General features: G+C 42.5%; 1 protein-coding gene across 1 annotated transcript in view; it reads right to left on the bottom strand.

Moving 5' to 3' along the window:
* The window catches only part of LOC147701759 (uncharacterized), a 546,044-nt gene that overhangs the window by 250,628 nt on the left and 268,423 nt on the right, over positions 1–26,993 (bottom strand). The window contains exons 8-9 of the mRNA XM_086930377.1: positions 6,164–6,448; positions 3,380–3,610 (exon numbers count right to left, since the gene is read on the bottom strand). Of these exons, the coding sequence (XP_086786503.1) occupies positions 3,380–3,610; positions 6,164–6,448 (516 nt within the window). The remainder of the gene's footprint in view (positions 1–3,379; positions 3,611–6,163; positions 6,449–26,993) is intronic.

The raw sequence follows: 26,993 nt of genomic DNA, 5'->3' as shown, positions 1-26,993 counted from the left end.
TTCCTTAATTGCAATAAAGTGAATCGACACTTACCTGCGTGTGGAGTGCTTTTTCAAGTCACAGAAGCAATTTGCAAGGACATGTTACACGGCGGCTTCTGGCCGTGGAAGAAGCACCACCCATAGACGGCTGGAGCCGAAAACATGGGGCCGTGGAGGCAGGCAATGTCCTGCCTTAGACAGCACAACAGGGGCTCATCACTAAAGGAAGTGTTTTCCATTCGGGGCGCACTGAAGCGCCTGCACTCAGAGGACTCGTACAGAACCACTGAATCCTGTTATCAAAAAGTGAACTGCGGAACCCGCGATGGGTAATGAATGGGGCAGGACGGAACTACAATGCCCATAATACTCTGCAACCTACTATAGCTTGAAAAGGATTCATTCACTACTAAAGCGCTATGAATCTCGGGATATTGTAGAAGACTGCCGACTCCGCCTTTCACTTGCCAAAGCCCAAGAAGAAGGAACTGTATTTCCGAAACGCGTAGGCAGGCAAAAGGACGAATTACGAGTGGATAGCCATCTTCCTTAATTGCAATAAAGTGAATCGACACTTACCTGCGTGTGGAGTGCTTTTTCAAGTCACAGAAGCAATTTGCAAGGACATGTTACACGGCGGCTTCTGGCCGTGGAAGAAGCACCACCCATAGACGGCTGGAGCCGAAAACATGGGGCCGTGGAGGCAGGCAACGTCCTGCCTTAGACAGCACAACAGGGGCTCATCACTAAAGGAAGTGTTTTCCATTCGGGGCGCACTGAAGCGCCTGCACTCAGAGGACTCGTACAGAACCACTGAATCCTGTTATCAAAAAGTGAACTGCGGAACCCGCGATGGGTAATGAATGGGGCAGGACGGAACTACAATGCCCATAATACTCTGCAACCTACTATAGCTTGAAAAGGATTCATTCACTACTAAAGCGCTATGAATCTCGGGACATTGTAGAAGACTGCCGACTCTGCCTTTCACTTGCCAAAGCCCAAGAAGAAGGAACTGTATTTCCGAAACGCGTAGGCAGGCAAAAGGACAAATTACGAGTGGATAGCCATCTTCCTTAATTGCAATAAAGTGAATCGACACTTACCTGCGTGTGGAGTGCTTTTTCAAGTCACAGAAGCAATTTGCAAGGATATATATATATATATATATATATATATATATATATATATATATATATATATATATATATATATATATATATATATATATATATACATAATATATATATATATATATATTTATAAATATATATATATATATATATATATAACGTTTAACAGGAATAGCAGTTGTGCTGTTGCACTAAGTGGTAAATATGTAGTCAAATAATCTTGAATAATAAAATGGAGGAGGAAACTATTTCAAGCACAATATGTAGGAGGCCTCTACCTTTCATATGTTAGAGTCACAGACATTAGGGGCTAGGTAAAAATTGAACATTTGGTTTAAAATACATGCCTGAATAAACATTTTGACCCCCAGATTAATATGGATTTGAGAGATATACATTTTGCTTGGCTTGTCAAGGAGCAGATTAGCCCACGGATGATAATGTACTTCAAAAGGCTCACACTGACGCCTGAGCAGAGGCTCATACAAATGACAAATGAATTATAAACTCACAAACATGAACGTTAAGGGAAAACACAAAGGAGGCACAAAGATGAGATCTGATAAAGTAAACTAATTATGTTTTAGATATGGCATGACATTTCCACATTCAGGAAATTTTCTGCCACAGTATAAAAAAAAGGAAAGTGTGCCAAGAACAATCGCTTTTCTAATGTATACAAAGCTGAAAATCAGTTTCCAAAATCAGGAAATCTCACAACACAATGTCTGCGTCAGATGGAAGGACAAGATGGGAACTGACATGCCTACAAGAAGTAGAATTAATAGGTCCTATTTAATAAAAGTAACAAAAACATGTAAAACAACAGTGTTCCAAACAAGAAAATTGTTTGGATAGTAAACACATACAACTAAACTAACAACAAGTCATTATGTGGCCACATGTGTATTGGATAGAGCTGTAATGTGCAACAAAATGTGTGTGTCTGAATATGAAAAGATGGTTAATAAACGAATCCGTGTACCTTCAAATGTGAATGAATTTCAGTGAGGAGTTAGAAAACTAGGAGTGAATTTACCAAAATCTTAAGATATTGTAACTTATTTAAGTACTTTAGTTAAAGAAGAAATATAAATTTTGAAGGGAGATGTTGCTGCTGCACACTTATTAACTAACATGACAGATCAAATGATAGTGCTAATAGCTGTGACCTACAATGTGTCAACTAAGTATTTAACGTAGTTTTTGAAAGTGGCATTGAGCCATAACATCTTTGTCAGTGTACTGGAAAACCTGTGCTGCCAGAAAGATTAATTATGTCATGTCTTCCTGCTGCTATTTGGGAAACTGAACGCTGTAGCAATAAACTTTATAGTCCAATGGACTATGGGAAGTATCTACTTCTTTGAATAGATGAATATTTCCGCTGTACAACTGGAATTATCTATGTCTGTGTTGGACTTGGCCCTCTCTGCAGGGTCATCCCCAAAGTTATTGCCTTCACCCTCCTGTTTTCTAAACCACTTTTGTTGGCTTTTAGGACTATGCACTTTACCACTACTAACCAGTGCTAAAGTGCTTGTGCTCTCCCCTTTAAGCATGGTTAAATTTGCTTACATCCAATTGGTGCATTTAATTCACTTGTAAGTTTCTAGTAAAGTTGTACTACATGTATCCAGGGCCTGTAAATTAAATGCTACCTCTCAGTTCCCTTGACTCACTTAAAATCTGTGAAATAGCCTAGGTTCTGATGGCTGGGCCTCTGCTAGCTCTGTCATTGTTAATTTCTAGCTGGTGGATCATCTGCTACAGAGTTTCTGGCTGTTCAGTGAGTGACAGCGTGCCATTTTTAGCAAACACCTTTCAATGCTTATTTTCTTGTCCTTGAACCTAATACAAACCACAGCAGATGAGAAAAGAATGCACTATATAAATTCCTCCCACCTCTTCAGCGATAGTTGTTTCTTTGGGTTTAAATAACAAACTCTTGCATTTGGACTTTGCACGTGAAAAAAATATTGAGCAGCTGCCTTTACATGACAGCCCACTGGCACAGAATCCAGGCAGTAAAGGTAAGTATCTCTCAAAAATGTTGGGCGGGTCCTCCACCCGCCTATTAGATTGGTGGGCTGCCCACTAAGGGTAAAATGCGCTTCTAAGCCCATTTAAAGTGAGCATGGTCGATATAGCTATCCACTCGACAACTCTAGTGATAATGCCCTACAGCAATGGCAGGTACTTGAACAGTTTGCAGAAAAACACCCAGCCAGTTAGGATACCAAAATTGAAACTTTTTATACTACCTTTCCTCATGTAGAGGAGGCACCTTGTTTGGTCCTCAGGATTCTTAGCTCCAATGTTCCGTGCTTGTTGTAAAAAGTTCCAGGAGTTTTTGTAGCCCAGGTTTCTGCTGATCTCATCCAGATTAATCCCATGTTCAAGTCTCATTTTTGTTTTTAATGTTCTTAGCTTCATTGTGCGATACCAGAGGGTTCCGAGATAAGAAGACAGTATCTTGCAGAGTTCAAGACGCACTGCAGGGCAAATAAAGATTGACATATTTTAGTTGGCTATTTTTTGCAGCACATTGAGAAGCTGCAAATGAAATACTCAGGGCCTGATTCACAAAGGTACTTACGACTCATAAAGTTATGAGTGAGTAGTTTCCACACTCAGGGCAGGATCTCCGTATTCGGGCGGAATCTCAGCACTTCAGGGCTCAGTGCTGCGGTACACATGACGGCTCCCGGTCGTCATAAATGATGGTGGGCGTGTGCTCATGACGGCCGGGAGCCGTCAGAACTCCACCCACTGATTAATTCTACCGCACAGGCAGGGAATTAACAGCACGTGGGCAGGGCGGCAACGTTCTGATGGCTTCCGGTCATCATGAACACAGTGTACCGTGACTAATGACGGCCAGGATCCTTCATGAGCACCGAAAGAGTTAAATTATACGTTTTCTTCTTATTTTTGTGGACAATGATGAAAACATTATTTATTTTTTTTCAACCACAATTTAACCAGAATGCATTAAGACTATGATCTGATGTTTGCACTGCATTATATTTACCAGAGAAAGTTAGAAGGAAGGCATGAAGTGCATGAATGCAATTTCACTTTGGACAAATATCTTTTTGGGCTGATGAAGCAAGAGGAAAATTGTGTTAATGCACAAGCAAAATATTGGTTGTTTGCTAATGAGTGGAAAACAACAAATGCATGTGTATGTATTCAGTTTTGTGTAGTATGAGCTTTTAACCTGTAAAAAATATATTTTTGGTATCTAATTTTAGTTCCATGAGCTTGATTTAAAAATTGCTATTGTTTGACAAAGCACAGTAAATGTAAAATTCAAGAGACTTCTATCTTGGATGTAATTGGGTGTTCCATAGGGAGGTATACCAAAGTGCCCTACAATGAAAACATTTAGGAACATACTGCGGTTCATGCTGGAAGATGTATTCATGTGGAAAAATAAGAAGAACTTTTCTGAATGGCTATGTGAAATGACTGTTCATAACAGTGATTATTTAAATGTGGACTTGGAATTTATTAACATAATTTCACCTAAATTACAGTTCCATAGAAAAAATGTTTTGCGAACACGCCCCTTTATCGCTGTTAAGCACAGATGTACTACTCTATCTAGGGCCCTGTTCTGCACATCAAAATAGGACTAACTACTCTTGCTATAATCCACACAAAGTATGGTAGTAGGACCACAATTCCACTCTAGTCCTGGTCCCATATTTACATTTGATACATTCTGCCAATTACTCAATAGCCCTCCCACACAGGCGTCCTCCCATTTTCAGGTTCTGTCAAGCATAGGCCAGTGATGAGCTAGCAATAAGAGATTTTTTAATTGGTAGTTGCTGCCCCACTTCTCAGGCGGTGGTAAATTGTCATAGCTTTGAAGTAATAGTTGCCCTTCACAGTTTGCAGATTTGCTGTCTATTCTTGCATCTGTCCTCGGGTGTGGACAGTCATATCTGGAGAAGACAAATCTTTAGGTTTTTGGAGGATCATGGGGCTATCGGGATTTGCTGTGTTTTATCTTTGTGACTGGAGTGATCTCATAGTAATTGTGAATTAGGAGAGTGCTTGAAAGCAAGCGGCTTATATCTGTTTGACATGTAGCGCACGTGTATCATATGGCAGCATCAAGAAAATACAGCTTGCAGTAACTTTATCAAGACCACTGCTGACAGGTTCCTGCTGCTCTTAAGAGATGACATCCATTCCCATTCAACAATACTAGATCGCTCAAAATCCCACATATTAAGTACAAGCTGGAATATTTCAGCAGCATGCTCGCGGCCTCCTGAAAAATTTCTTCTTCCTCTTTCACAAAGTACTTTTTAGACTGTTTGACAATGTTCTATTAAATACCTCACTCTACCAATGCACCTCCCACTACAGGTAATAGACTACCTTGATATCTTCCAGCAAAATGCTCAGTTGACGTTTCTCACTTGGGTTTACAAAGCAAAACACAGACTATTGCACCATATCACTTGGGTTCCTTATTCAGTTATAATACCCATTTATTGCCGAATTTGGGTAATCTTCTTCCATCTGTAGCCAATCCTCTCTTTGCTCTGTTCCCTTTCCATTCAGCCCTCCTCACATGCACTTCCTTCCTAACTGATGCCATATCACTCCATCATTATTATCTTTCAATAATGTTCTCAAATCCCAAACATTCAACTTAATGCAGCCTTAACAAAATCCACAATGTGTAACACTACCAAAAAGTAAGTAAACATCTGCAGGGACAAGGATCTCAGGAAAACTTGAACTAGCTCCTAAAAGATCCCTCAAAATATGAAAATACATGTGAACGACCACTTGCTGACGTGTAAAAAGTTTGCTTGAAATCAGCTTCTTCGCCACACGATACATATGGTTGTCACAATTCCTGACTATACGAAAATTATTTAAATTCTCGCAATGTTGCATAAGGGTATGTCCAGTTTTGCCCAGCCCACAATATATCTGAGATCAATAAACTGAAGATAATGTTTCAACTGTGTGAACGAAATTCTCTGCCTTATGTAGGTGCAAATAGGAGTTCTACTCACCTATCAGTGGGCAGTTTATTTTGCGACATCGGTTGGTTGTTGTTCCCTGACTCCCATTTTCATAAAAACGTTGACTCCAGTTTTCATCAGCACGTTGACACCCATTTTCATCAGTACCATAACTCCCATTTTCATTCAGATTTGGAGAATCAAATTCAGTTCCTTCATTTGAATTGAGACTTACTGAAGTATTTGGTGGCGTGCTATTGTTGGGAGGTGCCGACTTTGGTGATACAGCTGTGCAAGGACTGTGATAAGGCAGTCTCTGAGGTTCATTAGTAACATCTGCAGCAAACAATTTATTTAAATTTAATTTATTAGGAAAAATGGATAAAGCAGTACTTTATAGTAAAATGAATACAGATAAGATAAGATAAAAAATAAAAAAAGTTATTACTGAAGGAAAGGAAAGCTGAACAATTCTCCAGTAAACGGTTTATTCCCAAAGGCGTTTTGGAGTACATAAAGCATACACCAATAACAGTGTTTTAAATACTCTTACTTCCCTTTTTGAATTAGCATCAAAATCATCTAAAATTGGAATACTAAAGGAATAGTCATTTACAATTATTAGAAGTAGAAAGGTCTGTGCCCTCTTGGCACTTTGACTACTAGAGTGCTGAATATTTCAAGACCAATTCACAAACGCTTATAAGAGTATGTAAAATAGTACTGCATAAGTACACACACTCAAAATGCCTTTGTGTATTTATTCCCTAATTTATATGCCTATCCATGTTCGTATTGCCTCATGGATGTTGATCATTTGCATATCTCTTCTAGAACTCTGTGCCTAAAGTTATTCTGAGAGGCCGTGTGGGGTTTGATGAGCTAAGGAGTCATAATGTACTGGAGGTGAAGTCTCATACAACCAATAAGCACATCTTTTGAAGTTACTCTTTTCTCCTGTGCTACAATGGCAATGAAAGGCAACCATAATTGTTGTACAGTATTACATTCCTATGTGTGGAGAGCCCTCCATAAGATCGTCCATGAGGTTTTTTCAAATGTGTTATGCATCCTAGATTAATGGCATTGCCCTGATGAGCCACACCCTTACCTGGCACACATTTGACCTGATGCGGCTGAATGATGGCAATAGTATTAATTTTGTATGCAGGTTTTGACTCACAGTGATTAAGTTAGCCACATATTTGCCTGCCAATTTATTACTCTTTTCATTACTTATCTGATCCATTAGAGACTGTAAGATAATGCCTCTTTGTGTATGGCCAACCCTGTGTTGTTTTCAGACTGATTCTGCTAGTTTGTTCACTCTGCACACTAGGGTTTAGCTAACCAGACCCCAGTGCACGTGCACTGGCTCCTAAAACATGAAGACATTTGCTACACTCCTTTTTGGCATACTTAATGTACCTATAAATCCCTTGTATATGGTGCAAAAGAATAGCAAGGGCATGTAAGCTAAATGTCAGCAGTGAACTGCAGCACCTATTGTACCACCGCAATAGTGACACTGCAAAGCATATCTTCAGACCAGCCCCTGTAGCCTAAGTATGCAGTTTTGAAAATGGCAATTTGACATAGCAAAATAAACCTTTTGTCAGGCCTAATCCTTCCTTTTTGATACTTATAAGACATCCCTAAAGTAGGCCCTACAAGCCCATAGGGCAGGGTGCATGTGGGAAAGCTAGTCCTCCCAAAGGAAGACACAAGGTTACATTTTAACACTTATAATGCATAACTTCAGGTTGAGGATAGCTAGAAAAATGATTCAAGGGATTATTTTATTAGTAATTTAAAATTAAATATTTTTACAGCCTGCTGGGCAGAAAATCTGGATTTTATTAAGGACACGAAGGTCAAGATTATGCAAATCTCCTTTATTGCGCTGCTCACAGCAGCAACAATGAAGAGATCTAGAACTTCAAAAACCTTCTAACCGAGTATACAGTCCATGCGCACATAGTCTTTGTGAAGCGAACAAGATAACTTTAACATTGAATCTTCAAAACTCCAGTGAAGTCATCCATAAATTCATTTAAATATATAATCTGCAAGAGAAAAAACAACATCCATTTTAGTTATATTCCCAGGGTGGGATTATTATTAGAGGGATAATCTTAGCCTTAGTGTCCTTAATAAAATCCAGATTTTCTGCCCAGCAGGCTGTGAAAAATCTAAATTTGATGGCATGACACAGAGGCTAACATTATGCTAGTTTAAATTGTGTTCAACACATTATCAATAACATTTGTTACTGGTTTAAAATACCAGCTTTTGAAAATACATTCATTTGACCAGTCCGCACTCCTAAAGATGTCTTGAAGGCCACCACCCAGAATAAAAGCTTTGGAAGCTGAGGCTCCTCTAGGAGAGTATGCACCAAAAACGGAAATATCTATTCCAGCTTCTTTCATAACATCCTTTACCCATCTTGCTAAGGTGGAAGAGGAAACCACTCTATGGGGAGTCCTAAGAGATATTAATAGTTGCTCAGCAATTCCTCTTAAACTTAAGGTTTTTCTTTCATACTCCAACAAACACTTCACTACGCACAAACTTTCATTTTGTGGAAAAAATGGATAGAACACAGAAGTTTACATTGTTTTAGTTTGTTTTTTGAAGAAGAAACAGACTCCTTCAGGTTGGAAAGCCCTACAGGGGATATCTAACGCTTTAACATCTGACGTTCGTCCGAAGGAGACAGAGGCACAATAAAACCATGAGTTTATAAGATAGTTTATTTAATGAGAGTGTAAAATTCTCTCCCGAATTAGTAATTACTTTAAGTACACCCCTCACATTCCATAAGGCAGAATATTTTGGCAAAGATGGATTTAAAACACGCATATCTCTCCTGAATTTTTTAGTTAATAAGTTTTGACCTACCAAGGTACCGTCTACCAAGCAGTGCCCTGCTGCAACGGCCGATCTGTAGACATTAACAGTTCGATATGCGAGACCTGATGCAAAAATTTCAGATAAGAAGTTGATAACTTGAACTAGATCAGCTGAAATGGGATTGTTGTTCCATCGAAGGCACCAACAAACCCATTTACACCAAGCCAATCTATAACCTTTCCTTGTGCCACGCGCCCAGGATTCTGATATGAGTCTGAAAGCGTTCTCCAAAAGTCCTGGGAGCTGCCACTGTCTCCTGAAATCCTCCATGCCATCAGTGACAGCAGGCCCTGTAGTACAAGGGGGTGACAATCTCCCTGAGGACCTGTGATTAGTTCCTTGAAGGTCGGTACAAGGATTGGAAATTTATACTCATTTCCATCAGGATTGGAAACCAAGCCTGGGATCTCCAGAGGGGAGTTATTACTACTACTATTTCCATGTTCCTCCGAACTTGTTGCAGAAGTCGTGGGAGCATGGCATGAGGAGGAAATGCATAGGGTCTCAAACTGTGCCAATTATGAAGGAACACGTCTACCCCAAAGCCTGAGGGTCCGGCCTCCAGCAGAAAAATGTAGGTAGTTGAGTGTTGACTGTTTGCAAACAGATCTATTCCAACGGTCCCCATATCGACTGAATGGTCAGAAAACCTTCCCTGTCTAATTTCCGTTTGCTTGAATCTTTGAAATTCCTGGAGAACCAGCCGGCTACCCCATTGTTCAAACCCCGAATATGTTCGGCAATCACTGAGATGCCCTTGCTGAGGCAATGTGCCCAAAATGTCTTGCCTAGATCGGAGAGTCCCTTGGAATGAGGGCCTCCCATCTTGTTTATTTATCTCATTGCAGATACGTTGTCCATGCGAAGCATGAATGAACACTTCATCAAACCCTTGGTAAAGCTCCAGATTCCAAAGGATCCTGCCAGTAGTTCTAGGCAGTTGATATGTAACTCCTTCTCCTGAACTGTCCAGAATCCCCCTGTCGATGAGTCGCCACATGTGGCACCCCATTCCTCTAAGCTCTGAGTCTATTATTTTGTCTGGTTCTTCCCCAAAAATAGCCCTGCCATTCCACGCCTCTGCATTTCTCAACCACCAGAGTATCTCTTTCCTGGAGTCTGAGTCCATGTGAACTGTCTGAGAATAGGATTGACTCAATCTCCAAGCTTTGGCTTTGAGTCTCTGAAGAGGCCTGTAATACAGGGATCCCAGATATATGGCTCGGATAGCCGAGGATAATAGGCCCAGAACCCTTGCTAATGTCCTTAGCGGAAAACCCTGTTTCTTTGGAATTTTTCTTAACTCCTTTCTGAGTTTTCTGAGCTTTTCCCTTGGCAGGAACTAGGTGGCCTGGCTTGGAGTGGTGGACGATTTTTGGGTGTTTATAACAAACCCCAGGTGTTCCAAGAGTTTTATTGTGAGGTCTGTGTGTTGTGATGCTACCTCTTTGGATTAAGCCATTATTAAAATGTCGTCTAGGTATAGAATTAGTATTACTCTTTTGCAACCTGCTATTGGGCGTAGTACCTTGGTGAAACACAAAGGGGCTGAGAGACCGAAGGGGAGGCTGCAAAACTGCCATAGTTTGCCCTCCCAAAAGAATTGGAGAGATTTTTGATGTGGGGGCCTGATAGGGTTGGTCAGGTTTGCATCTTTCAGATCTAGTTGAGTTAGCAAATCTCCTTTCCTTAGAACATCTTTGAGGAGATGGATTCCCTCCATTTTGCAATGGCGGTAAACCACCTATTGGTTAAGCTCTTTTAAATTTATAACAGGTCTCATCTTTTTGTCTTTCTTTTCTACTAGGAAGACATTGCTGACAAAGCCTAGTTCTTTTCCCTCTCAAATTGCTCCTTTGGCAAATAGATCTTTTACCTCTTGTTTCACCAAGGCAAAGTCTTTTTGGGAGAATAGTATTTCTCGGGGAAGTCTGTCCTGTATAGGTAAATCTATGAATTCTATCTTGTAACCTTTGACCGTATCTGGTACCCAAGGATCCTGGCTCACCATGTTCCAGTTCCCACAAAAATGGGCTAGTCTTTCTCTCACCCTCATAGGTCTTATGTTAGTCTTACTTGCTGAAAAGCCTCTTTGCCTTCTTTCACCCCTGAAGTCCTCTTCCGCAAACATCTTCCGCAAAATATTTGTTTTTGGGGGTAGAAGGTTGATTGACCTGCAAAGCCAGATTGGGAGGATCTTCCTCCTCGTCCCATGAAGGTTCTTGTTGAAAAATGGCCACGGCCGAGGCTCCGACCCCATGTTCTCCCGGCCTGTCCAAAAACCCTGTTGTTAAAAACTCTTTTAATATCTTTTTGTGATTTTTGAATGGAGTTAAACTCCTACATATTTGGCAATCTCCTTAATAAATTTCTCCTCAAAAAGGAGGCTTTGTTAGCTAGTTCAACTAGCTCTGGGTCTATTTTTAAAAGGCACTCTTTCTCCTCTCGTTTGAGAGTGCAGTATTTGCATTGCCGAGTAGGCAAATTGCAATTTGGGCCCACTAGCACAGCTCTCTTGGGTCTGTGGGTGTGTTATCCAGGTATGCTTTTTTAGCTAGCTCGAACATTTTAGTCAGATTTTGGATCTCTCCCACTCTGGGTGATGAACGCTACTACCTTATTATCCAGATCGGGTATGGCGTCTACCTTATCGGGGAGAGAAGGGCGAGGGCACTCAGATCTCAGGCGGGATCTGACTTCTTTGGGAATCTCTTTACTCAGCCAGAAAGAAAGGTATTCACCTATATACTGGGAGGGAACCCACTTGGGGGAGAGGGGATGTTTGATATGTAGGGGGTCAAACATATACTTCCCCAAAGGGGTCTACGATCCCCATTTTAGACCCCGAGGCCCATGATGTCTCCCCTGAAGTGTCCACATTTCTTATTACACCTTCCTGTTCAGAATCGAAGTCAAAGGAATTTGGGCCCGATGTAGGTAGGCATTTACCGGTTGGTAATGGCCGAATTCGGCCGTTACCGACCGATAAACGCCTTTTCCAATGTAGGGGGCATGTATTTACAGAATCGGTATTTTTACCGAATCTGTATGTATCGAATCAGTAAAATGACCGAATTGGTAAATACAGACTCAGTAAAAATACCGAATCTGTAAATGCAGATGTAGGTGGCGCTTTCACCAGTGCCACAGAATTCGTTATTTACCATGTAATACTATTGCATGGTAAATAACGAGTTCAGGTGTACATGCACATCTGTGCAGGTACACCTATGCCATGTGACACACAGACATGCCCTTAGGGCATGTCTGTGTGCCACATGGCACACAAGCCTGACATTGGGGTGCTACACGGTGTCAAAGTGACACCCCGTTCCCCTTGGTTCCTATGGGCTTCAAGACCCATAGGAATCAATGGGAAATACCGATTCGGTACTTACCGATTCGGTAAATACCGAATCGTACAGAATCGGTAATTTTAAAATAAAAGTTACCTACATCTGCCTCCTTCCTATTTACCGACTCTTAAATACCGAATCGGTATGATTCGGTATTTAAGAGTCGGTAAATCGGAATTACCTACTTCAGGCCCCAGGAGAGGTTAATCTCATCCTCCTGGCCATTGTCACTGCCGATGTGGAACTGGGGCATTTTCTTGCCCATCTATTGTGCCCAGGGCACTGTCATTGTCACCGCCACAGCGTGAAGTCACAGTGTTAGGGAGTGAGCTTGTAGCTTTTTTAGCAACTTTAGAAGTGTTGTTGCTCGTTGGTCTTTTCCTTTGTCCTTTATCAGGTTCCTCCTCGTGAGGTCTTGAGGATGGCCATCCTTTTTTTGATACTGCTTTCAATTTTTTATAAATTTTGTCATCAAGTGACCCCATTACCCTTACTAGGGCCTTATTAATTAATCCTTCTAAATTATCCTCCATGGAGCTGGTTGAGGGTTCTGAAGACATTACTAAAATAAGTATAGACACAGTAACTACTAAAGGGTAAGTGAAGTTTCAACTTTCAAAAGATAAGAATGTTAGGCATATAAAATGGCTGTCTTAATTGTTATGGCAACCAAATTGTGTTAAACAAAATGGTTGCCATGCATTACCAAGATGTTGTAGCAGGGTTTCAGTTCTCCCACAGAACTGTGCACAGAGATCTAGAACCTGGGTGAGTTAGGGTGACCCAAAACTCACCTTAGTATCAGAAATCCCCTTACCAAGCTAGCTACAGTGTCTCATTGGTACTAACAACTTCCCAATGACTTAGACAATCCAGAACACGAACTTAGGGTACCTCAGGTATCGTGGAACACATGAACACTCTTTCGTTATATAATCATTTCAAACAAAAACTGGGAGTCAAAGAACACACGTGCAAGTTTGAAATATTTATTTTTCAATGCAAGGTTCTCAAACGCAGTATCTTATATAATATCAACATACATATTATAAAAATCAGAGTTAGCAGCATAGTCACTAATCCATAGTAAGCAAAAGGTGATAGCATGTTATAATGCAAAAATCTATAGAAATCTGTATCACCTATATTTCGCGCACCCTATTTAGCATATTATATTATATCTAAGAAGGTCTCATTTGGGTTTTTAGCAGGGCGGGCCCATACCTCTAAATGTCAGTAGTAGGAGATCACATCAACAGCTACCAGCTCTCTGCATGCGAAGCATCAAGTGTGTTGATTCATTTCCTGTAACTCTATCTTAAACCCGCGTAGAGCCCAATGTTGGCAGCAACATTATTTGTGTTATGTCTAACGTGGTGCGAGGATCAGGCCTCCAGCAACCTTGTGTTAGGTTATTCTTAGAGGGTGCAGTTCTCAGTGTGCAGACAGTTGTACCAAGTGTACCAAGCACAACTGATATCAGAGCAATAACATATTATTCTCAAATAAATCACATCTTTCGTCTAGGTTGAAAGCTACAATAACAATTAGGTGTTGTGTACAAACTGAAGCCGAAGGAAAATATGCCGTTTAAACATTTAATAAACTCATGCTAACTTAACACAATATATAGAAACGCAGTAACCATATGACACCCCCCCAATGATCCGAGGACGGTTAAAAAAGGGAAAAAAACAAGCCAATACTATAAGAAAGGCAAAACATGAAAGCAGAGTTCAACAATATTGAGCCACGCTAAATGTATGTAATTGTATATAAGAATTAATAATACAAAATATTTATGAACGCCTATAGTGGCCACACAAAAATATAAAAAAACTTGAACTTGAGGCCATTTATAAAATCATAGGCCCAGAACAAAGAGTCGAATGTTCGTAACAGAACAGGCACCATTCAGAATTACTAAAAAGTCACGTGCCATAATAGTGGAAGTCTCCAAAGCCACTCATGGGTGGATAGAATATGCAAAATAAGTAGCCACAGCTTCCAACATGAAATCACTGTCATCATCCGAAAACAGTTCAGCCATCCAATTAAGCAATGGGAAAGAACATACGTGCTCCTCTAGCACCGAATCCTCTAGCAACATCAGAGGACAACTCAGTGGGTTCTCGAGAACGCTATGTGCCAGAAAGTCATGCGCCGCTGCGGATATGTCCCACTGACCCATTAGTCCATGCATCGCTGCCACGGCCATAACCCTTTCGCCAGAACAAACCAACTCGTGAGCAACTACGGGGCTCATCAGCTGATCAAAATCGACGTCAGGAGAAGTCGTCAAGCAGAGACACAAATCAATGGCCCAGTCGAAATCGCAGCTCAGGCAATGAAACACAGGCTGGACACACGTGAAATAGGAAAATCGAAACGATAATCCAAAAGCCGTGCTTAAAGTCGCAAGGGGTAAGTTGCCATAGTATTCAAGCATTCGGTTGCGAAATAGTGTTAGAAGGGGCTGAGCGGCTCCTTGTGCAGGATGGGCATCCATGTTTTATAAAGCAAAATATCACCAAAACGCCTGCAGCCAAAGCCAGCAACACAGGGAATCCGCCAAACAAACTTGCGAATATAGAATGAAAAAACGCAGGGATAATACCAAATACTTTTTCAAACGTAGTCACGAGACCACTGCTAACCACTTTAAAAAAATGTGCAATCCCAGACGTGGAGGAGGCATTAAAGATCTGATGAACCAGCTCGCAGAAATGAAACGGCAAGTCAGTATTTAAAAGTGCCTGCACCTCTGTGCGTGTGTTAGCTATGTGAAGGACATAAGTTTCACGGGCCGAGCTCAGGGCCACTTCTTTCTGAGACAAAAGAGCCCTTATGCGGCTCAAACCGTTGAACTCCGCTCTCAAGGTTGGGATTCGCGGCCAAATGGAAACATCTGAATTCCCATGCGTGGGTGGATATAACACGTTCTTGCAACACACCACACGTTCTGATACAGTAACCACATAGGCGATACCGACCATTAACCCACAACACATTTCGTTATTCAAAAGTAAATAACTACTGTTAGACAACAAAGTGAAGGTGGGAACTATTGCAGGAACCGGTGTGCCTTTTAAAACACAGGCTAAATTAGGCTTGTCCTGATTACAAGAACCATGCAACTGGATGTGTCTGCATATTAGTGAGCGGTCAGGCGACTGTGTACATTCTTCACCATTCAGATTCACTTCATTCCCCTCCTTTAGACATCTGTATGTGTATGGTAAAGACCATGTCTCATGGAGGAAAGCACTGCCTAATGGTTCATATCGCCCTATAGCAATATATCGCATATAATTTGTAAATTTATACAGAGCAAATGGTAAAGTAATAATACCATGGATAAGCCATGTAGCAGCTGTTACCTCAGCCACAGAAAAAAGCAAAGACTCTAACTTTTCAATGTGTAACATAGAAAATGATGCATCTCACATGGAAAGCATGCGCTGCTTGTCAGTCAAATTAAATGGGGCAAATAGTGATGAGACGTTCATATAACTCCAAGGCACTCGACCAGCCTTCAGAGTCTGTAGTGTCCAAGCAAACTGCATGACAGAACGCAATTGATTTTGACCATGATATAATACGGACACTTCATCATGCACAATGTCAACAACAGAAGAAACAATATTGTTCAATGTGTAAATTCGGGAAGAAAGCGTGTTAATACTGTTATCGACCACTGCAAGCACTTTTTCCAAATTTGCTTGGTCAATTGCCCTTAGGCGCTTAGCAGCCTCAATTTGAGACACTTTCCAAATTTCATTGTAAACAGCATAAATCCACCGTTTAGATCTACCCTTAGCCGGGCCTTTTATAAAATCATTTAAATCCACATTTTCAGTTAACTGAGAAAGATGTAGTTTAACTGCAGCTAATGTGGAATGTTGTAACCAATTCTGACAGTTTCCCCACAGAGTAAGTGGTGACAGTATAATCAGTTTCAAAACGGGGATCTGGTCGTACTTGTGTGAACCCTTCAGCCAACCCCAGAAATCGACGTTGGCAAGAATCAGAACTCTTTTGCCACAACAGCCAACCCTTTGGATCCAAACTGGATCCATTAAAGGACGAATTGTGTATTAGAGACTGTATCTCACGAATAGACAATTCAGAAAAATTACCCCAACCTGAATATTCCTCTAATTAGGGGATAATTGGTGTATTTAATTTTTTAGAAGTAGCCAATCCAAAGCATGTTGTTTGGGAAATAGTAGAATTTAGAAACAACATGTGATTCGGGATGAGACATGCACGGTGCAAAGCCTCAGTGCCTTGTACCTGCCAATCTTTGGTACCCCAAACCGATTTAAGGTCAATTATTCCCTTCCAGAACTCGTAGCCATCTAAAGCCAATTTGTCTAGAAAGGACTTCGAATACAGCAACTTTGTATCGGTAAGTCTAACTTTGGACATGGACTTTTCTGTCATCCTGAAATAAAATGACTCAGGATTTGATTGATTGACATCTGTAAAATAACTGTATTCTTTCAAAAATGTACTGGAGCTTCCAATTAAAGGAGCTGGGCAGTGCTCCCACTGCGTGTAATTCACAGCAACCCTCCTGGAATTCGTCTTATGGAGAAAATGATTACCATAATGTTGGAAGCAAAACAAATCACCATAATAAATAGAATCTAAATATAAGTCTTCAGCATCAAAAGCCGCATAGTATTTTAAATCAGAGAATAATGCTTCTACGGCCTGAATATCCCAATCATCATAACGTATATTTTGTTTAATCACATCTCCCATGTTTACTCTAAGCACATTCGGAACATTAATCACTTCAGTGGGCCCATGTATTTGAAATCTAACTGCATCCCACACAATACCATCAAGGACAGGCCAAGCAGTAATGTTGACTGTATTCAAGTTTCGTTTCAGTCTGTTTGCTGAATGTGAAGAGGAAAGAGGGGCCAATGTTCCATTAAGGTACCGAATTCCTGTTCTTTCTTTAACGTAGTGACCATCAATCAGGCGGAAAAAATAAAACACAAAACCAATTGACATAAAAAGGTTAAATGAAAATAGGATCAACCAAATGTATGTCCAAGGGGGAATTAAAAAATGTTTTTAAACAACGTGGCATATTTCGCAATAGTTGAAGGTTTCTTTGAAAGTTCCGAAACAGAGTCAAAAGAGAATCTGGACTGGTCGGCCAAACGAGTCTGCAAATCAGGCATCGATAAATCAGCAGGATAGGTGTAGTTCAGCTCATCAATGTTAGTAACAGGAATAGTATTTAATAAAGGACTGGATATGGCAGGCATCTCGAGGGACACCTCCTGTTCTGCACCAGAAGTAATAGCCAGCACAGAGTGCCTCACCATGGAAGGACAGGAAACAGCCGGTGTCATGCTATGAAGAATCGGCCACCCTGTGTGTCTTGACATTGTCAATAGAAATAAATCTGTTTTCCTTACTACCTGGAAGTGGTGGTAAAATGACTGTTCTTGTGCCCTTCACTCCAAGAACTCGAACCGGTGCACGATATGAGGGACCAAACTCTTTCTTGTTATCGATCTTCTCTCAAACCAGTTCTCCAACTTGGGGTAGCCAGCCAACTACCGGGATCTGCAACGCATCATCCGATGTGGAGGGCAAATGTTCCTTTGCTAGACTGTCTCTGGTCTTTTGTAGATCCTGTAAAACATTGCAATGTTCATCTACGTCAAAGGCCGAGGCCTGGGCCTTGCAGTCTAAACCATCGAGTTCAGGGACGTACATCTTGATACCAAAGAGCATTTCGTACGGGGTCCGCCCACCCAGAGACCTTCTAGGGAGATTATTAAGCGCACGCTGCACGCCATTGAGGTGGGCTAACCAGTTTCTGCCAGTGCCTATAACACGGGCTGTCAAAGATTGCTTTAAGTCACGATTCATTCGTTCCACTACACTGTTACCCTCGGGTCTGTACGGACTTGAAAACTTGACTTGGACCCCCAACGAAACCATAGCATCCTTATACGCCTTAGAGGCGAAAGCCAGACCCTGATCCGAATGGAAGGTACCACAGGCAAAAATCGCTATAAAGACTTGGAAATCCTGGATGACAGTCCGTGAATCAGCGCTCCGATGTGGCCATACCCACACAAAGCGTGTGCATGAATCAACTGCTACTAAGATGTACTTGTATGCAGTATCAGAAGAAAATGGACCGCAGTGATCCAAATAAACGCATCCAAGCGGTTTATTAGAGATGTACAACTGTGTCTGAGGCGGACGCGCAGCAGTTGAAGGTTTAATTTGCTGGCAAATGTCACATTGAAGGACATAATCGCGCGTCTGTTTGTACAGTCCCCGCCACCAGAACCTTTGTTGTAGCTGAGTTACAGTGGCTGAGACGCCCGCATGCGCATACGCCACACCTTCATGAGCCGCTGTAATCAAAGCAGCCCTGCGATCCGAGTTGGGAACTAGACGTTCGCCAACATCAGGAATTTTCACGAATGGAACCTTATCGGGACTTAAGTGGTATGTGTATTTAGAAAGGAACCCCGCAGGATATTTACCTCCCTTCTCCGTTGCAGCAACAGCTGCCAAGATGTCATCATCTATTTTGCTTTTGGACCTCGTGACTGCTGCAACCAAGTATTTTGATACCGCTGACTTCGCTGCTTCATCAGCAAGCGAATTACCAACAGCGTGGACCCCCACGCGCTGATGGCCGAGTGTATGAATCACAAACACGAGTGGCAACTTCTCTTTAAGTTCCGCCACTCGGACCCAGATCATTTTATGTTTTATTGTGCTACCTTTGGAATCACGAAATTCGTTCTGAATCCAAAAGAAGTTTTCATTGTAAGACTGGACACAGTATTAAGAGTCACTTACGATCAAAGTCGTCACACTAGGATCTGCGTACTCCAATGCAAGCATCAGAGCATGAAGCTCTGCTAATTGTGCGGTGCAGTCCCCAAGCGTCTGCGTGTGCACGACACTGGACTTGAACTCATGGTTCACCATGGCACCGACCACAATGGCGCAAGCGGAAACGTAGGCATGTTTAGAGCCATGCGCAACCTGCGCCGAACCATCAGTGTAAATGATGCAACGGAAATTCTCCAACGGCCGAATTGCTAAAGGAGCAGGATGAACAAATTCATACTGTAAATACTCCTGCGACCGTAAAGTAGCGTCAAAAATAAACGTGACATCCTGGGATGTCAAGGATGCAGCCCATTGAATCCACCTAGGGTGCAAAGCTTTGGAATTTGGTACACTGGCTTTCGTAACTGCCTCCAAGGCAGGACACGGGGTAACAACCAACATGTGTTTTCCTGGTGACAGGGCACGTTCCTTAAGAATTGCCATCTGCACAGCCGTTAAAACTTTCTCCACAGTGGAAAAACGCAGTTCAGCCGAAGTGTACAAGTGTGACTTGTAAGCAATAGGTACTGTATCTCCTTCCTTAAAAGTCAGGTACGTGAAACCCACCGCCCCAGGGATAAATCTTATCACTAGGTTGGTTTGGTTATCACGAGTCTGTAAGTATTCAGAAGCGAGCAAATCAGCCTGCAAAGACTGCAGAACGGCTGAATGCTCAGGCAGCCAGCATGATTTGGAAAAAGATGGTTGTATCAAAGCATACAAAGGCTTGATACGCTGGGCATATTCCGGAATGTAAGTCCTCCCGAAATTCAAAAAACCCAGCAAAGATTGTAATTTTTTCAGTGTTGTCGGAGAGCGCAACTGTGCGCATTTCTCCAGGAAGTGAGGTGCCAACCCCTTTCCCTCGTTGTTAAGCTCGTAGCCGAGAAACAACACTGTGTACTCTGCAATGTGCGACTTTGCAAAGTTAAATTTGTAACCAATGTCTGCAAAGTTACAAATTATGCTATTTACTCGACACAGATGCTCCCAAAGATCGTTGTCTGTGAGATAAATGTCATCCACATACGAACAAGCAACTGGGTCGAAGCCCTCCAAAAGAGAGACTATGCGGGTGGAAAATACTCCAGGACTATTCTTATAGCCCATTGGGAGACGCCGAAACATTTTTTGCACACCGCCGCATGTAAAGCTGGTCCATTGAGAACTTAGACCATCTAATCTATGGGCATAAAAACCATTGGAAATGTCAAGCGTGGTTTTGAACCGTTTACGCTCAAGACTATTCACTAAAGCAGAGCCATGAGTATTCTGTACTGCGCAGTTACGGCAATGCGAGTTTAAATGCCTATAATCCAAAACCAAACGATATGAGCCGTCCGGCTTGTTTACAGTAAAAAGGGGGTTATTCATCGGTGACACACACGTTTCAATTACACCTTGATATTCCAATTGTTCAAGGATAGCCGCGACAGAAGCTTTGGCTTCACGCCGTATGGGATATTGAGGTTGAGGCTGCGGCTGAGACCGTAAAGGAATCTCGTGGCTTGGAGACAATTTATCCCAGCCACACTGATTGCGGTACACAGCCGGCGTAAGCGCCAGAGCCCACTCTTCTGCAAAATGCAGCGCCTCCACTCTCGATACAGTGTGCGCGAAACTGGGGAGGATCACCTCCTCCCCTCGCGGAGCTGCGAGAACAAAAGGTGGGGGCCAGTCAGCCTCCGAAAGCAAAATGTCATATGTAGACGAAAGATTTTCCCAAAATACTCCTTTTACAGTTCGCTGCATGTCACCTTCGATTAACAGGACAATTTCAAAAAGACGTTCAGGGGGAGCAACATGCATATCAGCAGTTTCAATTACAACATAAGTGTAAGTCGCTGTCACCTTCAACAGTGGACGGAGGGCCTCTCTCACTATGGTAATCTCTGTCGCGCTGTCCAGCAAGGTCAGAGCCCACGTCAGATTCCGAAGCCGCGTTCTCACTATCTGGGGCATAACGATGCGCTGTCAGGCGGCGACTTTCTTCGTGGCAAACTGTGGTCTCTTGGGCGTAGCGCCTTCCTGCTGGTCTCCACTGTTACGCGGGCGGGGCTGACCACGTCCTTGCTGGCCACCCCGACCCCTGCCGCCCCCTCCTCCACCGGTTGACGGAGCCGATGAGTCCTGAAAGGAACGAGGAGAGCGTTGGTCAGAAGCCTGAAACCTTTCAGGTGACTTAATCATCGCGCGATCGCTCAAATCATAAACCCGATCTGACTGCGCAGGCAACGGAGACGCAGGAGCAGAAACCTGTGTTTGTTGTTGTTGTTGCTTACCGTGAGTCTGCTTTTTTGGCCAATTTTGTTTCTTGGACTTTTGTTGACCACTAGTTTCCGAAGACTGACCCTGTGGTTGCTTTTTCTCTTTATCAGGAAAAGCCTTAAGACCCTTTGCATTGCGGCCAACCGTTTTATAAGCCGCCACAATGATCCTTGCCAACTGACGGGGTTTCTCGGCTTCGGGAATCAACGCTAAAGCGTTAGCAACCTGAAAGTTCACTGCATCCCCCTTGACATTCGCAAGGATCAGATCGCAAACTACATCAAAGGTGCCACACAGGCGCATACCCAACTCAACCGCCGATTCCGGTCCGTGGTCATCTTGAACACGTTTAAGGACCGCACCCAGATTGGTCACAGACGGGGTGCCATAGCACCTCGAATAGACCGCTGCAAAGGTCTTACCCCAAGTCTCACAGTCAACAAGTTCAGGTGCCAAATCTTTCGGTAAACTTAGTGTAAGAATCCGGTGCTTGTCACCAGGATTCGTATTAGGAAACACAGCTTCCAGCTGGCCGAATTTCTCTGCAAGCCAGAATGGAAAATCATCCTTCTCCTGGTGCTTTTTGCCCATCACGGAATTTACCATGACGGGATTGATTTTCAAACCAGCCTGTTCTGCACGAAGCTGCGCACCCCTAGGGGCTGCGTCCTGAACATTACGGCTAGTGTAATGAACAAGCGCTCTAATCACAGACACTGCGACCTCATGAAGTTGCCGCAGATCAGCCACACTACAAGTGGCGCGATTAGGGTGAGAAGTGAATCCAGCCAAAGCCGGCCAATTAGTGCCCGGAATGGGCACTAAGGACCCAACCTCGGAGCGGTCAAAGCGTGTGGTAGGGCGCCACCAAACCAAACTCCATGCTGCCAAGCATCGATAGGAACTTCCAGTGCCCTGTACGGAGCATACGCAACCGGTACAGCTGTAGCAGTGTATGAATGGAACACTCCAGAATTAGCGTTCACAGCCGGAAATGTCACCCACGAATAAAATAGTTCGTACGGGTAAGCATGTTCCGCACTCACCACCAGAACCACAGCCAAGCCTTCTACCGGGACATTAAAAGCCCGCAAGTGGTCACGCACCGCAATGCGACTATGCTGCGGGATGTCCACGGCATGTGCCATGTTAGCACAGGAAGTCGAAAATACAAAGAGCGCTTTGTAGCACAACTGGGTAGTAATTCAAAGAAACCGTTTTAGAAAAATTCAAGCTTGAATACACCTATTTCAAAAATAGGTAGGTTTTTCCGACACCACCGTTTTCCGGAAACGGGAATGAAGGGGTTAAGGTTTGAATGATATACTACTCGAGTGTCATGATATAAGGCCAACAACGTATGGGCGCCATGTAGCAGAATGTCCGTTCTCCCACAGAACTGTGCACAGAGATCTAGAACCTGGGTGAGTTAGGGTGACCCAAAACTCACCTTAGTATCAGAAATCCCCTTACCAAGCTAGCTACAGTGTCTCATTGGTACTAACAACTTCCCAATGACTTAGACAATCCAGAACATGAACTTAGGGTACCTCAGGTATCGTGGAACACATGAACACTCTTTCGTTATATTATCATTTCAAACAAAAACTGGGAGTCAAAGAACACACGTGCAAGTTTGAAATATTTATTTTTCAATGCAAGGTTCTCAAACGCAGTATCTTATATAATATCAACATACACATTATAAAAATCAGAGTTAGCAGCATAGTCACTAATCCATAGTAAGCAAAAGGTGATAGCATGTTATAATGCAAAAATCTATAGAAATCTGTATCACCTATATTTTGCGCACCCTATTTAGCATATTATATTATATCTAAGAAGGTCTCATTTGGGTTTTTAGCAGGGCGGGCCCATACCTCTAAATGTCAGTAATAGAAGATCACATCAACAGCTACCAGCTCTCTGCATGCGAAGCATCAAGTGTGTTGATTCATTCCCTGTAACTCTATCTTAAACCCGCGTAGAGCCCAATGTTGGCAGCAACATTATTTGTGTTATGTCTAACGTGGTGCGAGGATCAGGCCTCCAGCAACCTTGTGTTAGGTTATTCTTGGAGGGTGCAGTTCTCAGTGTGCAGACAGTTGTACCAAGTGTACCAAGCACAACTGATATCAGAGCAATAACATATTATTCTCAAATAAATCACATCTTTCGTCTAGGTTGAAAGCTACAATAACAATTAGGTGTCGTGTACAAACTGAAGCCGAAGGAAAATATGTCGTTTAAACATTTAATAAACTCATGCTAACTGAACACAATATATAGAAACGCAGTAACCATATGACAATGTTTTCCTTTAATTGAAGTGTTTAGGACTTAATGTGTGCGCCCTTCCTCTATTTCTATGGCCCTTGACCTGTATCTGACCTCTGGACTCTTTCCCTTTAAAAATAAATTTTTATTGACAATAGACAGTGAAGCAATAGCTGTGTGGCCCAGCTGGAAACCAAGGTAGATGAATGGTTAACAGGCGCAGTTACTGAAAGGGCATTTGGTAAGTGAACTTGTATATTTTGTCTTAAAATTAAGGCTCATTAGGAAAGTTGGTTCAGACCTCCATGTGCCCGTTTCCTGCTTGGGCTCTTACAGAGGTCTGCATTGTTCTGCCTTGCCGGGTGACCTGCACGGCCCCAGGCGATCCTCAGCTGAGGCAGGAGGTAGTCATGGAGACGCAGACGCAGTGCGTCTCTCAGCACGGGACCGCCATTTGAAAGACACCAATCCCATGTTGCAGAAGCCCTCCTCGGCCTGATTGAAGCCGAAGAAGTTGAAAAGGGGGGGTCGCAGGGAGGTGACAGCGTCTCTGTCCGATTCCCCAAGAAGCAGAAGCAGCGCGTCTCTCAGAATGAGATCACCATTTGAAAGACGCTGATCCCATGTTGCAGAAGTCTTCCTTGGCCTGAATGGAGCCAAGGAAGTTGAAAAGAGGGGTCGGAGGGAGGCAAGAGCGCCTCCGTCCGATTCCTCAATCAAGCGGCGTCACGGGGCGAGACATAAGTTCTCCGCCTCAGTATCAGAAATGTGGAGAGGGTAAAATAAAAATTGCGGGCATAAACAATTGCGGGCATTCAAAAGAAGCCGCAAATCGTAAAAACCCTAACACCTAGTGAAGAAAACCGTGAAGAAAATACACTTGAATTGGTACAACAATTTGAATAGTGCTTAAAGGGTGGGAAGGGGAAAGGGTCAAGCCCCCAATCAGCCACCCAGTCCATTCAAACAACATACTCAAGAGGCAGACAAGAGGCAGACCCAATTGAGTAAAAAAAGTATGAGGACTTATCTTGTGAGCAGCAACAACAAAGAAGGAAGAAGACTATGTGCGGATGGACTATATACTATGTTAGAATGTTTCTGAAGTTCTAGATCTCTTCATTGTTGCTGCAGTGAGCTTCTCATTAAAGGAGAATTGCATAATGTTAGCCTCTGTGTCATGCCATAAAATCCAAATTAATGGTCAAGTCAGATTTTTTATTATTATTTTGAAAATTATACTTTCAGAAAGTTGTGATTTTCCTTTCTTAGCCAAATGTCTCTTACTGGCAGTGTTCAGAGTCACCTAAATGTTGATGGTTCACTGATGCTGAGATGTGTATTTCTCCAGACAGTGAATAAAGTTCATGGATGTGGGGAGATGTTTTTCTCCCTGAGCAGAATGGCCTTACGGGCTCTTACTCCGTCGGGCTACTGGAGAAGGTTGTCCATGGCAGAGATGGAGTAGTCGCTACCACTACCAAACTATGGTCTGTCTGCATCTAAATTCGGTGAGGGTATCATTATGTTGGTGGTAAGGATACTCCAACACCGTCATATAGAGTATGCTTAGCGCCAACCTGTAAATCGGGCCATAAGTCGAATGGACAGCACGCAGGGTCTGATTGATGTAGATGGCCTAATCGGCACAAAATTCAGATTCTTCCTGCTCAGAACTTTCACGGTCGTTGTCAACAGATTATCCAAGTCCTAATTCTTCACCAAGCCATCATCAAGGACTGCCGCCTTGACTCCCCCCCCCCCCCCCCCCCCCCCCCCGGAGAACTCTACCTTCTTAGAAAAATCCTTAGCCCGGGTGACTTAAACTTTACCTTTGTCCCCATCCTGCATGGGAAGCTACACAAGGCTGGTGGTTTGTGCTTTTTGGTGCTAAAATTTATTTCAAACTTTAAAAACTCCTATCTCTGTTTCTCCCTTTTGAATTTTTTCATTTGTTGTAATTTTGTTCAATAAAATATTCTTTTTGTATAAGTTGGAGTGGAGTTCTTACTTTGTTGCGTGTTTGAAGTTTCAACTGTTTTGGCATTTCTAACTATTTTACACATTTTCCAAAGTTCACCTGGTCTGCTCTGTGCCATAGGCAACAGGGGCAACAGGGGTTGAGCTACAATGTAAATTACTATAACCTTTATTTACTTAATAAAATCTGTGCCATTATTACTTGTGATGGATTATCATCAATGTCAACTATTAATCAGAGACCATTGCTCACAGAGATATTCAATTGTATCTTATGTATGGTGGCCATCTTGGATCTTTAGTCCAATAGGAGTAGATTAGATTTTGGTCTATGGAGAGGAAGCAAGAAAGCATATGTTGAAAGTAAAAACAAAACGCTTTTCAAGTCATCATCCAAGCACTTCAACTTGTTGTTGTGAAATGAGTTTTGTTCTCAAATATGTCACTCCACCTCAATAAACAAATGAATAGACATATTATCCCAATATCAATCTACACAATATTGTTAATCTTGCTCATGGGAAACAAGGTGCATCCTTTACCCAGTGACACCATCTTGCTCATGCCAGCTAACTGCCATCCCTTCCCACTACTACCTCTAGTCTCTATTCTCTATTCATCCCCTTCTATAAATTGTGTAATACTAAACCATAGCATATACTGAACATAGAATTGAAAGTGTGATAAGTGGTATTATAGAGATCTATGTCATCAGTATCATATTGCTTGATGACGGACTCTGAATAGTGGAGCTCCCTGGTTGCAGAGAGAATGTATGTGCTCAATGTTCAGACCCTAACAAGAGTACTTAGGTGAAGGATTTCACTGATATTCTAGAGTGCCTCACCTGCCCAAGAGATTTTGAGCCCTGTAGTTGTGGGCATCAAGTAGGGGCAGCCTCGGGCAACAGGTACAACCACTGGCTTACTCCTGTGTCTTTGCTGTATCTCATGGTGATGAAGGCAGTGAGGGGATTAGAAAGGTAAAACTCCTTGAGAGCCCAGTCTACTTTCTCTAATTCTCACTCCATCACCTCACTGAGCTACCAAACTGCAAAATGGAGGCTGGTGAAGGACCAAGGGGACAACAATGTGATGTCACTGTAAGCAACATTGTGTGTTATGTACCCATGGTATCACGATGAATTGACAAGGATGCTTGTTGGCCAAAGTAATCATGTTATGGTTCTCAGAGGA

The sequence above is a fragment of the Lissotriton vulgaris genome, chromosome 7 (assembly GCF_964263255.1).
Source record: "Lissotriton vulgaris chromosome 7, aLisVul1.2, whole genome shotgun sequence".
NCBI classification, from domain to species: domain Eukaryota; kingdom Metazoa; phylum Chordata; class Amphibia; order Caudata; family Salamandridae; genus Lissotriton; species Lissotriton vulgaris.
This window is presented reverse-complemented; position numbering and strand designations above follow the sequence as displayed.